Below are 15,327 nucleotides of genomic sequence, written 5' to 3'. Positions count from 1 at the left end.
TGTGTGTGTGTGTGTGTGTGCGTGCGAGAGAGAGAGAGAGACAGAGATGGAAAATGTCTTGGTCTATCGCTTCTCCCTGCCTATGCTAACCAAGACCCCTTTTTAAAGTGGCTCATGCTGAGGACACCGTTCTCCAATATTGCACACATAGTAATGACTGTAGGATGGCTGTCACTCAGTTTTATCTCAATAATAGGGGAAAGCAGCTTTGTTTGCTGCTTCCTCCTGTTCAGGAACAAGTCTCCATTCCTCCCCAGTGCAGTGAACACTTGAATACTGATGTGCCAAATGTTTGTCCACCACAATTCATTTCTTAAATATAAACAAAATCTGTATTGTTATATGTAGTCTTATATTACTATTTATATTTAGACTTATAAGTGTACACTTATATTAAATAAAAATATACATGGGGGAATTTTTACAGGCACACACATGGGAGATGCAAAAATAGTCGAAGGTTCAAATATTCAGTCTGTAGTTATTATTTGAAAAATAAAAACACTTTTTTTTTTTTTTTTTTTTTACTGCTTGTTGCTTTGCTGGCCGTAAATGTAGGGAATCCATGATCAATCCTAAGCATTCAAACTAAAAGTCACTAAACTAAATGCACTGGGTGGCCGTGCAAAACATTTTGTCTGCATTATATGTGTGTGTGTGTGTACTGGTGTATATTTATTATGTATATTTAAAGACACACACATGGTATTTATTTAGAAAATATTTACATGTATACATCTATATTCATATAATTTATATAGTGCTGTCAAATGATTAATTGCGATTAATCGCATCCAAAATAAGTTTTTGTTTACATAATATATGTATACTGTATATATATATATATATATATATATATATATATATATATATATATATATATATATATATATATATATATATATATATATATATATATATATGTATATATATATATATGTATGTATATATATATATATGTATGTATATATATATGTATGTATATATATATATGTATGTATATATATATATATGTATGTATATATATATATATATATATATATATATATATATATATATATATATATATATGTATATGTATATATATATGTATGTATATATATATATGTATGTGTGTAAATACACACACATTATATATTTTGAAATTATTTACATGCATTTACATTTATATAATTATATTCTTATATTTTATATTATATATAAATATATTTAATATATAAACAACATATTTCTTAAATATATACATGCATGTGTTTGTATTTATATATGCATAATAAATATACACCGTGTACACACATTATGTAAACAAACTGTTTTTTTGTATGTGATTAATCGTTTGACAGCACTAAATTTATATGTAAATATATTTTATATATATATATATATATATATATATATATATATATAAATAAATCATATTTTCTTAAATATATACAGTACATGCATGTGTGTGTATTTATATATCCATAATAAATATACACCGTACACACACACACACACATTATGTGTACACAAACTTTTAGTTTGGATGCAATTAATTGTGATTAATCGTTGCCCACCACTAATAAAAAATATATAAATATATATGTCTGCGAGATTCAAGAGATTCAAGAGTTTTATTTGTCATATACACAATTATACAGAGTATAACCAGCAGTGAAATGTAGGTCAGGTCCGCTCCAAGGACAGTGCAATTATAAAGTATACAAATATTAAGAGAAGAAAAGTAGAAAAAATAAAATATAAATATAAATGTGCAGGTCAGTATGTTGTTGACTTAAATAGTAATAAGAGGAATGTGCAAAAAAAGTTGTACAGGGTATTTAAATAGCAGCAATATGAGGTAGAGAAAAATTATGAATAGCTTATTGATATGGTGATATTTACATGGAGTCAAGTGATGTTATGACACAGAGTTAGAGTTTAGGAGCCTGATGGCCTGGGGGAAGAAGCTCCTCCTAAGTCTCTCAGTTTTTGCCATCAGGCTACGGAAGCGCTTACCAGATGGAAGCAAAGTGAATAGACGGTTACCAGGGTGATTTGAGTCCTTGAAGATTTTAACAGCTCTACTTTTGCAGCGTTTGAGGTAGATATCCTGCAGAGAGGGGAGAGCAGACCCTGAGATGCGCTCAGCTAAGCGCACAACTCTCTGTAGTGCTTTGCAGTCCTGATTGGAGCTGTTTCCATACCACACTGAGATGCACTGAGTCAATACACTTTCTATGGTCCCTGAATAGAAAGTTTTCAGGATTGCTGGTGAGACCCTGAATTTCCTCAGCTGTCGCAGATGGTACAGTCTTTGCCTGGCTTTCTTAACCCATGTTTGGATGTGTGTAGTCCAAGTCAGGTTCTCGGAGATGTTTACACCGAGGTACTTGAAGCTGCTCACCCTCTCCACAGGGGTCCCACTGATCATAAGAGGAGTGTAGGGCTGCTGCTGTCTCTTCCTAAAGTCCATGATCAGCTCTTTAGTTTTGCTCACATTCAGAGAGAGACAGTTGTCCTGGCACCATGATGTGAGACTCTCTACCTCATCCAAGTATGCGGTCTCATCGTTGTTGGAGATGAGGCCCAGAACCACAGTATCATCAGCGAATTTGACAATAGATGTGGAGCTGTGAGAGGACACGCAGTCATGCGTGTAGAGAGAGTAGAGCAGGGGACTCAGGACACAGCCCTGTGGGGCTCCTATGTTCAGAGTGATGGAGTTTGAGGTGAACTGGCCAACTTTCACCACTTGAGGTCTGCCGGTGAGAAAGTCTTGAATCCAGTCACAGAGTGAGGAGTTTAGGCCGAGGTCTGTGAGTTTAGATGCCAGCTTGATGGGGACTATAGTGTTGAAAGCTGAGCTATAGTCAATGAATAGCAGCCTTACATAATTCCCATTGTTGCTGTCCAAGTGTGTGAGGGAAGAGTGGAGGACGTGAGAGATGGCATCGTCCGTAGATCTGTTTGGGCGATAGGCAAACTGAAGAGGGTCCAGAGTATCAGGGATGGAGGAGCAAATGTGGCTCTTTACAAGTCTCTCAAAAACCTTCATGACTATAGATGTGAGGGCAACTGGGCGATAGTCATTCAGGCAAGAGGGTTTATTGTTCTTTGGCACAGGGATAATGATGGATTTTTTGAATGAGGTGGGAACCACTCGCTGATGTCAGAAGAACTCGCCCGGAACATGTCCCAGTCGACGTCATCAAGCGCCGCCTGCAGCATAGTCTCTGAGTGGGAGGACCAGCGCGTCACTACTCTCTGCACCGGAGGTTCCTGAATGAGCCTTTGTATGTATCCCTGTGTTAGAAAAATGGCGGCATGGTCCGATTTGCCAAAAGCCGGTAGTGAGCGGGCTTTGTAGGCATCCTTGAACTGAGTGTAGCAATGATCCAGTGTGTTTGGTCCTCTAGTTGGACAGGATACATGTTGATAAAAGTTCGGCATGACCTGCCTGAGGTTGGCTTTGTTAAAGCCCGCGATGATGAAGGCAGCGTCATGATGTTTGTTAATGTAGCCGCTGAGCACATCGTGAAGCTTAGACAAAGCCAAGCCTGTGTCTGCCTGTGGTGGAATGTACACAGCAGTAACAATGATCGATGAAAACTTCCGGGGCAGATAAAATGGGCGGCAAATAATGGAAAGATGTTCCAGATGAGGCGAGCAGGAACGTGACAGAATGGAGATATTCCTGGGATCACACCATTTCTCGTTGATCATGAAACATACTCCTCCGCCCCTGGATTTACCGGCATCTGCTGTTCTGTCCGTCCGAAAGACAGAGAAGTTATCACTTGGCATTACAGCAGTGTCCGGGACCATGGACGAAAGCCACGTTTCTGACAAAGGATGTTACAGTCCCTTATGTCCCGTTGGAAACTAATCCTGGCTCTAAGATCGTCCATCTTATTCTCCAAGGATTGGACATTAGCGAGGAGAATGCTTGGAATGCTTGGAAGAGGAGGACTGTGAGCCCTTTTCCTGAGTCTGACTCGAATTCCAGCGTGCTTCCCGCTGTGTTTCTTGATCCGTCGCCTCGGGGGGGTGTTGTTTATCTCCGCGTTCCGAAGAATCTCCAGAGGCCACGCAGGATTCGTGGATAAAGTGTCCTGAAGCAGGTTGGTGTAGCGGTTTCCAATGTCCAAAAGTGTTTCTGTTGTAGGTGATCAGTGCCGACGTGAGATGTGTAAAAAGAGAAAGTAAAACTAAGTAAAAAAAGAAAGTTGAAGCAAAATCTCAGTGGAGCGACCCGAACGGCGTCCGAACACAGCGGCGCCATCTTGGAAGGATGTGTGTGTGTGTATATATATGTATATATATATATATATATATAAAATGTTGTTGTAGGGCATTGTGTGTAATGCCTAATCATAAGCTTGTATAAAAATGGTGACAATTAGATTATTAAATGTATTTCTCGTTAAATGTCATTTAAATAAATATTTGAATATTCTTTTTTTTTTTTTTTTTTTAAATAAGACACACACACATACATAAACGGGAACAAAATGGAACAAAACTAGTTGAAATGGGTGTTTATTGATGGTTCACAAAGGTTTTCTGTGCCTCGACACAGGCTTAACTAATCAAAACTTATTATTTATTCATATCGTATATTTGTTCATTTAAATTGTAAAACTATTTTCATTAGTGCCCTAAACATGATGTATCTGTCTGCTGTTTTGTGTTTTAGGCAGTAGAATGGTATTGTTTTCGTTGAAGGTGACACTCATACCTCTTGATGAAGGCCCCCAGAAATCTGTCATTGTCTCGAGGAAAAAGAAACAAGGCTGTAGTACATCTGTCAGTGTGGTTGCACAGATTTGGTGGCATTTGCATGAAAAATGGCAATCGGTGCTGATGTGTCACCTGCAGAAATGTGCTGAGTGAAGGTCTCTGCAAGTTAATTCAGTCCACGCCCAAATTATTGCCCCTCGACCTTGGATGGGTACACAGTCCCATGAAGGTTAATGCTATAAAGAGGAAATTGATTTCGGGAGCCTTTATCCGGCCTCAATATCTGCAGAGAAGCGGCTTGCCACCAATTCTGCTTATGTCCCTTTCTGCTCATGAATAAAGCATGCGTCGCCTGGATTCGTGTCACATATTTTGGAGCCACCTGTCTGTGCATGCTGTGGTCCAGTGCTTGAGCAGTTATGACACACACACACAAAATTGCACTACCCCCATCTGGAACCAGTATCAGTGGCTAATTCATGGGCACTCAGTCAGATTTGCATATCTGAGTGTGGGATTGTCAAGTGAGATGAAGTCACCCTTGCTCGACAGTCACCTTGTTGTGGCCACACTCTCACCTAGGGCGGGTTGCAGGTGGGCCTCCACCAAAGCGACATCAAAATAACCCGTCCTTTGCATTTCAAAATGTTAGAAGTGTTGGTCACTCTTTGTGGGGTGCTTTTTCTTTTTGAGACAGTGTCTCTAGTGAATTCCTGTGACCGTTTTAATAGATGCAGTGCTGCCAGGAGGACCCTGTCTGAACGGCACAGAAAGAGAGAGAGTAATAGGGAGGGGTGAGTGTAGAGGAAGAGCAAAAACACACAATTCCATCTGTTGTGGGTTGGATTGTTCAGTTTAGCCTGAAGAGAGCAGCTTTGAATCCAGGTTGCGCCACTTGCCAACTGTGCCCCGCAGTCCCTTGTGGGCACACAGAACTGGCAAATGTCTGGCCGGATTGTAACCACGGAGCTGCGGGGGGGGCTGAGATGGGACACTGGGATGGATGAGGCCAGAACTGTTAAATGAACTGAAGTGGCAGTGACCCCAGGAAGCTGACCAAACATCACAGAAGTGGGTGGGAGCTGCTGCTAGCTCACGCCATCTGTCTGTCTATGCGTATCTCGTTCATTCGTACCCCCCTCGAAGTCTTCAAGCTACTAGTGAATGGAAGCATGTTGGAGAGGGATGTTCCTCCTTAATGAGATTAATCAACTGGAAGCGAATTGATCTAGTCTTGCCCAAAAAGCCCTGTTCATGCTGTGCTGTGTTCCTGTGAGTGCGAGGCTGTGAAACAAGCCTGTTTTTTTAACAACATTGTCAATATGACCAGCCATTCTTATCTGTTGAACGTGTTGACGTTTTGACATGTATCATTCATGCTCACACACTCAGTAGCACGTCACATGAGACTGCACACAGAACAGTAACTGTGAATGAAACTGCTGTGTTTTTTGTTCCCCCCCCCAGGGGTAAAGGACCACTCAAAAACACCTCTGATGTGATTAGTGCTGCGAAGAAGATTGCAGAAGCTGGATCAAGAATGGACAAGCTGGGCCGCGCTATTGCGGATCAAGTAAGTTGAACTCACAAGTCTGTTTTGCAGGGAAAAAAAAGATCTCTTCTCTTGGTGAATTATCCATGCGCTTGTTTTTCACTTAAGAATTTTAATCCTTATGAAGCACTCCAGTGAAACGCAACAGTGCATAATTGATCTCCCAGCCAACTCCTATCCCTGGCCTTTTCCCAGCACCTTTTGGAAATTGCGACGGAGACCATGATGCAAAAGACGGCACTACGGGTCTGTAAATCCATTCCCGTAGTCCGACTCTTATTTTCCTGGAAAGCTACTCTTATTCTTGAAGCTGAGTGACAATGACAGGTTCACAGGCTTCGTGAAAATAATATGGGAACATTTCCAGTAAACATCAAACCGGCATATGTGCTGCAAGGGTTCTTTCAGATTTTTCTTGTCTTCTCAATAGCATTGTTGAAAGAGATATTGTGAGCTCGGGAAGGGGGTTTTGCTTGGCAGAATCATCACCCATCACTCATCCCTCCACGAAGGCCTCTCCTCTCAGTTTGTCATTTAATTAAGAGTGCGTTACGCTGTGCTAACATCACCGTGCAGCAAGCAGACTACTAGTTTGACGTGTCAATAGCACTCAGTGTGTGTTTTGAAGAACTACAAGACATTTTTACACTTTGAACTGCATTAAGCTAAAGGGTTAACGGCGAGAACTTGTGAAACTCAGGGTTGCACTAGATGTTAATTTCTTGAGTTCTTGCATTTGCAAGCACGTTTTGCCCATGCAGCGCAGTGCAGCACCCAGGGAGGGAATGTAAAGATACGTGGCATTATCCTATTTGCCACATGGTTATGGCTGTTAATTAGCCATGCCCGTGAACATCTGCAGTGTGCTTTCAAAAAGATTCCTTTTACATAAACTTGCATAAGCAGCCTTCATGCAAACCGAAGCTCTGCACTTTTGATATTTTATTTAGATTGCACTTTGATCCAATGTGAAGCAGCTCCACTTTTCAAGTCTGTAGTAATGCTACCTGCGCTGACCCAATTGGAGAGGAATACTAAATGTCCAGTTCAGAGACGGTGAAAGCTTTTATAGACAGCCACGTCCTGCAAAGTCTTTGATGTTGCTTATTCAGTGCTGTGAATACAATGATATGCCCTGCAGAAAACAGATGGGTACTGTGCAGGTGCTTGTGTGTGTGTCTGTGGATGTTTGCTTATCTGCGCACACTGGCACATAAATGAAAATGCGTTATGTTTTGTAAACTGTCCATTATACTGAACCTGCCAATTTGTTGAATAATGGGATTGATTTGCGTGTAGGACGCATTTAAAATGAACTTCACCACACGTGCCAAAGACAGGCGTGACGCGATTTCACTGGTCATAATTAAAATGTTTTGAATTATACTTATTCTTGTTTTGTGTTTTTTACAATTTATTCAAATTTATAATTTATTAACAATATTGTAATTAATCAAAATTGAATTGTATAACTACTACTGCTACTAATGTTTTTACATAGTTTTGTATTATGTTATATTTCAATATTTGAAATTAAAATATAACAATAAATAAGCAAGTCTTCATCTCTCTACACCTTTCTCAAAAACATGGTTTTTATTCATATTCAGTACTTGGTAAAAATTTATTTTGTATGCTGTGTGAGCGTAAGTAGGGATTGCTGTATGCATTAGCAAGTTCATTGGTTGTGGGAGGAGATGTGTCTGTCCTAGTGCGACCGCTGCTTTTAAACAGGTGTGAGCAACTCCTGACATGCAGCCCAGCCCAGCTCAGTCCCGAATGGTCCTCCCTCCTCTTGTCCTGCCTACAAATAGAGGAATTGAGGGCAGTAGGTGAAGAAAAATCGAAAGGAATGAGGGATGGAAAGCCCCAAGTGAGACCTGAATCCATTAAGTGCGATTCGTCTTTAATTAGCAACATAATTACCAGGTGGTAGATTTCTCTTTCTCTTTATATATAACAATATGTGTGTGTGTGTGTGTGTGTATGTGTGTGTGTTTATATATGCATGTTTATGCCAAACTATATTTAGACTGCTCCTCACACCTTCGTGTGCAGACGAGGCTGCCAGAGGCTAACTGCCGAAAAATTAGTAAAGGGAAGCAGTTTCTTATACAGAAGGGTGAATCGTCAGATTCAGAGGAGCCTGCGGAGGGGTGGAAAGCAAATTATCGAGGCACTCCTCCCCCTATGCTCTGTCCTCCTTGCTCTCTTTGCCATTTCAAAGACCTGCCACAGAATACACAGCTGTGGGATATAGCATCACTCCTGACTGCTCATCTAGTTTGTTGTGTCATGTGCTTTTGTTACATCTGAGATTGCCAACAGAGCTGCCATGTGTTGATAGGCCAAAAATATCAGTGAAAGTTGAATATGCCAAAAACAGCAATCCTTAGAAACCTTGTACAGGTAAACAAGATGATGCAGAATGGGGAAATAAAATGTTGAAAGCATGAATTGTATTGCATAACTTTTCACAAATGCATCCTAGCAGCAAGCTCGACTACTTAAACCTAACTAATCAAAATGAGAATGTGACAAAACATACTCCTCTGCATCTGGAGGCCAACCAAGGATGCAAACAAGACCGCGGTACCCAAGCGGATAGCGTGGGTGGCCTTTTTAAAAAATCAGCGGGTGGTGCGTCTTGTCTGAGAATCAGACCTTCTGAATCCATCTCACAACATCTAGCTGTTGTATGAAGATGTTTTTGGATCATTGCAGAATGCTGCCAGAAATGTTCGGGCAGGTTTAATAATCAGTTTAATGGCTGTAACGGCTCGAATAAATTTTAAAGAAATGAGTGTAGTGCAGAGATGACAATGCAGGATTTAGGTCATTGCCACACAAAGGTCTGCACTGCAGTTTATTGAGAATTTACAAGCTGATTCTGCAGGGGCAACTTGTGAGGATTTTGTGTGAGCACAGTTCTGAGCAAATAATGCAGTGTAATTGAGATTTATAATGCAAATGTGTAAGCCACCACACTGCCCATAAATATTGTGCCCTACATGCATGCACATGAAGGCATGAAACCGGCACACACGATCGCGCAACACTAGGTTTTCATATTTTAGCGAGGCAGACCTGCGGGCGGCAGCACGTGCTTTATGCCAGTGATGTATACCGACATACATAGTTTTCCAATTTACATTCAATCAGGGAAGATTTATTGTGATCCATAGGCTCCACCACAGGTTGGATTAATCCCAGTTCTGGCCTCTGGCTGCTTAACGGTGACAGGCCTGTAAATTTCCTTCTCTACAGTAGAAGAGCAAAAAAAAATCAAGATGCGATCCCACAAATTCTCAGCTCAGCACTTCAAGGGTTGGTACCTTACATGATGCCCACCAGCCTGGTTGAGACTCCTGGTTTTGTGGCATAACGGCAGACTATTTGCAATGTTCCATTTGGTTAATTGAATCATATTTTAGACATGAAGTATGAATTGCCTTGCAGAAGTATTCATTCAGAGGTATTAAGATCTTCAGCCAGTTTACTCAATTACAAATTCTATAAATATTCTTCCCAGTTTTTCTTTTTTTTTTTTTTTTTTAAAGGGGTCAAGTTTTCCTTTCTCTTTGGAGTGTTACAAGCAGTTTATGCATAGATAAGGTCCCTGAAGTTGCAAAGACTAAAGTCTCAAAACCAAAGAGATATTCTTTATCAAAGTTAAGACTCGTCCATGCCCCCCTGAAACCTGAAAAGGCTCATTCAAACATGCCCCCACATGTCCACGTAACGATGTGGAAATATTTGCGTAATGCCACCCAAATGTGCACACAAAGGCGGCGGCGTGGTTTCAGTAACCACAGTAGTGTTGATGCAGCCATGTCAGGGAGACGCTGTGTGTTTCTATGCGAAAGCAAAAGCACCTTTTGGAAATTGCGAAAGGCTTGTACTGATGGTAAAACTATGGACATTATTAACTGTCTTTACATTTATTTTGAAAGATGAAGCTCACGATTATGGAAAGGGGTGTTACATTTCCAGCGCGTGCTTGTGGTGTCCGGCCAATCACAATGTACTGTGCCAGTTGGCCAATCAGAGCAGACTGCGCTTGTCGGAAGGAAGGACTTTGTAGAAAATGGCGCGTTTGAGAGAGGCGGGGCATAGAGGAACTGCAATAATCTACAGTATTTAAATCCCCAAAGGAGATCATTATTTAGATAGTGAATCAAGGCTTCCCACTGTCATGGAAATACAAAAAACTGTTTTTTGTAGACTTCCGTAAACTCATGGAAATTTATTTATTTTTTTGTCAAAAATGTATCTGCTCTTGTGTAGAGTAAAACTTGATTGTTAGCCATAGTGTTTGGTTTGTGAATTAATTGCTCAGTCAATTCTCTTCAATGAGTTAGTAAGAATGCTTCACAAATCAGTTTCTAAAATCTTTTAAAAAATCTTTACTCTGTGATCTCAGAGGTTGTGGAGAGCTGTGAAAATTCATCCTGTGAATTTGAAGGATTGTTGTGTGAAAAAAAAAAAAAAAAAAAAAATGAAGGTAGTATAGGAGAGAAATAAATCCATAAGTTAAAAAGCGTTGAAAACTCTGTTCGAGTGTCCCAGTGAGCACTGTTGGTTCAGTTGTGTGAAAGTTGATGCAACATCAAACCACCCAGACATATAGGAAAAGTTGTCCATCACATTCTGCTGTGAAAACAAGAGCTCTTTCAGTCTGCTGAAAAAGACTAGGAAGAAAGTTCATCTTTCAAGCAGGACAGTGACCCAAAGGCCAAATAAATAGTTGCATGGCTCAAGAACAAAAAAGCCCTGCAGTGCCTTGGATGTTGTTTTGATCTCAGTCCAGTTCCATGGCACCATTTAACAATTGTAGTGTGTAGGCGTTATCCAGCTAACCTGAACAACCTGAAGCAGATCTGTCTGTTCAGAGCCAGAGTTTTTTTTTATTTTTAAAAATATAATAATGTCTTTCGCAATCTAGTGAGCTGTATTTTTAAACATTATTGACATGTAATGTATCTGTAATGTTTTCTAGTTACTTTCAGTCCAATGAAAATTTCACAGCACTGAATTTCAGAGTAGCATTTTTAATTTGGTGAAATGTGAAAATGGTTTAATACTCTGTATGAACTGTGTGAAATAGGTGCTTGTAAATATGCTTTGGAGCAGGCAGTCCTATTAATAACTGTTAGGAAAGTGGTTGTCTCTATTTGGCAGGCGTGTTGGTGGCTTTTGCTATGTCATGCTGTGGCTATTCAATTGCCTCAGTGATCAGTGATGCACATATAAGGCACATGAATCATATCTGTTATTTTATCAGAAAACTTAAATTTGAGTTCATGTTCTTGTCCCCCGTCATCGAGTGAGTTTGAGTCTTCTCTGATCCTAGATCAAGACTTTATTAGACTGAAATAGATTTTTGGCACTTGCAAATGTTAGTCTCATAATTTTTTTTTCTTTGGGTAATTGGATAGGAGCAAGATCATCACTCTGTTTCAAATGCCACTTGATTGATTATCATGGTCCATGATGGCTTTATATTTAGCGGTTTAAAAAAAACAAATGCGCCGCCAGACCATTTAAACGCAATATAAAACGCATTAGCCACATGAAGGGACGTTCCTCTCTCCAAGTGCATTAGAGTTCTCTCTATTAAAGAAACTACAGATGAATCTTTTATCTTGGTAAAAAATGACTTTGATATTAACAGGTGCTTTTAAAATGAACCTTCGATTGCCTTGGGTGCTTTGCCGTTTCCAGTTTGTATGTTGAATACTGATGACTGAGTGGGCTGAATTCCCTTCTACTTTCCCCTCTGTAGAAAGATGATTTACGTAAATGTTTGTGAATCTGTGCAGGATATCAGTTTTATTGCTGTTGCATCCACCACTTTCCCCAGATCTGCATTTCAGCATGGAGCTTCCACAGCCAGTAAAAACAATCTAGAATGAGTTCACACCTGAGAGATGCTGGGAGATCAAGTTTGCGGTCCAGAAACTTTTTGTTGAAGGGTCACAGTCAGTACGTCAAATCTCCACCTGCGCTGTTCTCAAACTGTCTCCCAGCAGCTGTTTATAGAAGATGAAGTTTGCTTACTGCAGACGTCTTTTTTTTATTTTTATATGAAGATTCAGTTCTTCCTTCAGATGGACTAAAGTTTTGTGGCAGATGGGTTTTTCTGTGCCTGTTTTTACACTTCTGGAGATTTACTTACATTTTCTTCTATTTTCTTGCAGCCCACTTGGAATCTTTTTTCTTTTCCCCTTTTTCCCTCCACTTGATTAAAAAAAAAAAACCTCCAGAGATTGACTTTTTTTTTTTTGGTGACGGTTTTATTACGACGGCGTTTTAGTGCCACATTAAAAAATAAAAAAAACAAATATTTCGAGAATAAAGTCGTAATATTTCGAGAATAAAGTCGTAATATTTCGAGAATAAAGTCGTAATATTTCGAGAATAAAGTCGTAATATTTCGAGAATAAAGTCGTAATATTTCGAGAATAAAGTCGTAATATTTTGAGAGAATAAAGAGTATAGTTATAATATTTTGAGAGAATAAAGAGTATAGTTATAATATTTTGAGAGAATAAAGAGTATAGTTATAATATTTTGAGAGAGGCTATTCTAGCCTTTTGCGCATGCAAATGGCCCGGATTGAGCACCGGTCCGGGAGATATTCCAAAGTCTCAGCTTTTAAAAAATGTCAGTTTTTTTTTTTTTTTTTTTCTCGTGACGTATTGTCAAGTATGGTGACCCATACTCGAAATTGGTGCTCTGCGTTTAACCCATCCAAGTGCACACACACAGCAGTGAGTAGTGAACAAATGCACACACACACCGTGAACACACACCCGGAGCAGTGGGCAGCCATGCTGCAGCGCCCGGGGAGCAGTTGGGGGTTCGGTGCCTTGCTCAAGGGCACCTCAGTCGTGGTATTGAGGGTGGAGAGAGCGCTGTACATTCACTCCCCCCACCTACAATCCCTGCCGGCCGGGGACTCGAACCCGCAACCTTTCGATTACGAGTCCGACTCTCTAACCATTAGGCCACGACTTCCCCCTTTATAGCGAAATACAATTAATTTAGGCTATATTGCAATGTGTCAAGCGGCATGTGAGTCAATCATCTTTCCAATTACAATAACAAACAACGAGGAATTATTTTCATTATAAATTAGGCTAAACTTTTTTTTTTTCATGCCTTATGTTCCTTCACTTTTATATCTTGCTATAAACTTGAAATAAAGAGCAAAAACACATTTATAATTTGTATTTCGTTATAAAACTGACCATTTTAAAGCTGAGCTGTGTAAAAGCAAACCACAATATTGTTGTGATTACTGGGTGGCTGGCACGCTACAAATAATGAATGGAAGACGTTAAATATGATGTCCTCATTTACAGTATTATATCATGAAAAAAACAGTTTGTGAATAGTCATTTAACGTTTACAGCAGAAAAGACAACAATATAACTTAAGTTAGCAAATTTAAGTCCACTTCAACCTTTAGAACGTTTTATTGCTGTTTAGTTAAACAGGCTACGTGAGGAATGAAAGTTTGGAAGCCACATGTATATGCACATGTAGATAATGAATTAATTCACATAAATACAGCGATCTGTCACGCCACATTAAAGAGCTTGAAAATCACATTATTGTAAGACACATAATTTGTGTTTCCCTATAAAACTGATTTTGAAAGCTGAGACTTTTTTATATTAAAAGCACTAAAAGCACAAAGCTTAAGCTATTGCTATTGGGTGGCTGGCGCACTACAACGAATGCAATGGAAGACTTCTGCTAATGGTCCCACATATATATGTAGTGTATTAAAAAAGGGTTAAAAAAGAGAGCTACAGCGCCCCCCCAAAGGAATGTCGATTGAGTGTGTGAGCTGAAGTTAAGAAACAGCTGTTCCTGTTCAGTCTGTTAATAAATATCATATTCTTGATATTAAGCTGTTTCCGCGGGTCCTTAAAATTGATTCTTCCGCATCCCAGTAAGATGATGCAGCTGCTTGGGCGCAACAATATTCAAATCAATTCCGGTGGCCTGGCCACTTCACCCGGTGGGCTATTTGCATGCGTACTATGGGCTATACTCCCAAAATATTATAACTTTAATTTCTACGATTTCGACTTTATTCTCGTAATTTCGACTTTATTCTCGAAATATTGCGGCTTTTTTTTTTTTTTTTTTTTTTTTTTTTTTTTTTTTTTTTTTTTTTTTAAGAGGCAGTAAAACATCGTCGTAGTTTATAGCCAAAGGCGCGGTCTTTAATTTGGAAATGAAAATTAAGCCATTTAGGAGTGCTTGTGTTAAATGTGATTTAGCGTGTCCCTCTTTAAATTTCAGATGCTGGCTTGATGTCAGTAACAACTGGTAACTCTTTCTGTGGTTTGGGACACCACATATGAACACCAGGTAATCATATCTATGGAAATTCTCTCGCAGAAGTGGGCATAACGATTTCATCACTGCTCTAATCACCTCCATATGTCATCTGCTCCGTTTAGTAGAGAGAAAACACACACCTCATTCCATCCCTTCTTGAGAGGAGTGCAGCGAGCAGCGTATCAATATCTCCTCGGGCTTTAGTGGGCATAACCCACAAAAGAATGCATTACTCAAGTAGCTCCATTTATAATCAGGGCTGCTCTATATTAAAATGCTGCTATGTCAGTGAATACGAGAAACTGGCATTTCTCCTCCCTGATGTGTTGAGAAAGGTCAGAACCCTGCTCATGCTGTTCTAGTATCACCACCGCCCATTTAGAATGGAATTCAGCAGGCCGGATGACATTTACTATGATGCGGCCTGACCTTCCTACTCACTTTTATAGCAGGATATTTTTAATGTTGAGGTGTGAAATCTGTTATATTTTCCAACACCTGCATTCTCTTCCGCTCATCAGTCCTGATAGTGGCTGCCCCCTTGTTTTCATTGTTTTGCATTCGTTGTTGAATTTTCTCTGGGTGTAGTTTGCCGTTTTTGAATTTGCATATAGTTTCACACAGCTCCATTGCAGCCTCCATGCCAGAGGACAGCGCTGTATTTACACAATGTACACATTTACAGAGAGAAA

At 39.7% G+C, this 15,327-nt stretch overlaps 1 protein-coding gene across 1 annotated transcript in view; it reads left to right on the top strand.

Moving 5' to 3' along the window:
• The window catches only part of LOC306883581 (catenin alpha-1-like), a 104,288-nt gene that overhangs the window by 76,675 nt on the left and 12,286 nt on the right, over positions 1-15,327 (top strand). The window contains exon 16 of the mRNA XM_079438951.1: positions 6,193-6,298. Coding sequence (XP_079295077.1) covers positions 6,193-6,298 — 106 coding nt within the window. The remainder of the gene's footprint in view (positions 1-6,192; positions 6,299-15,327) is intronic.

Source organism: Barbus barbus, assembly GCF_936440315.1.
Source record: "Barbus barbus genome assembly, chromosome: 17".
In the NCBI taxonomy this organism is placed as follows: domain Eukaryota; kingdom Metazoa; phylum Chordata; class Actinopteri; order Cypriniformes; family Cyprinidae; genus Barbus; species Barbus barbus.
This window is presented reverse-complemented; position numbering and strand designations above follow the sequence as displayed.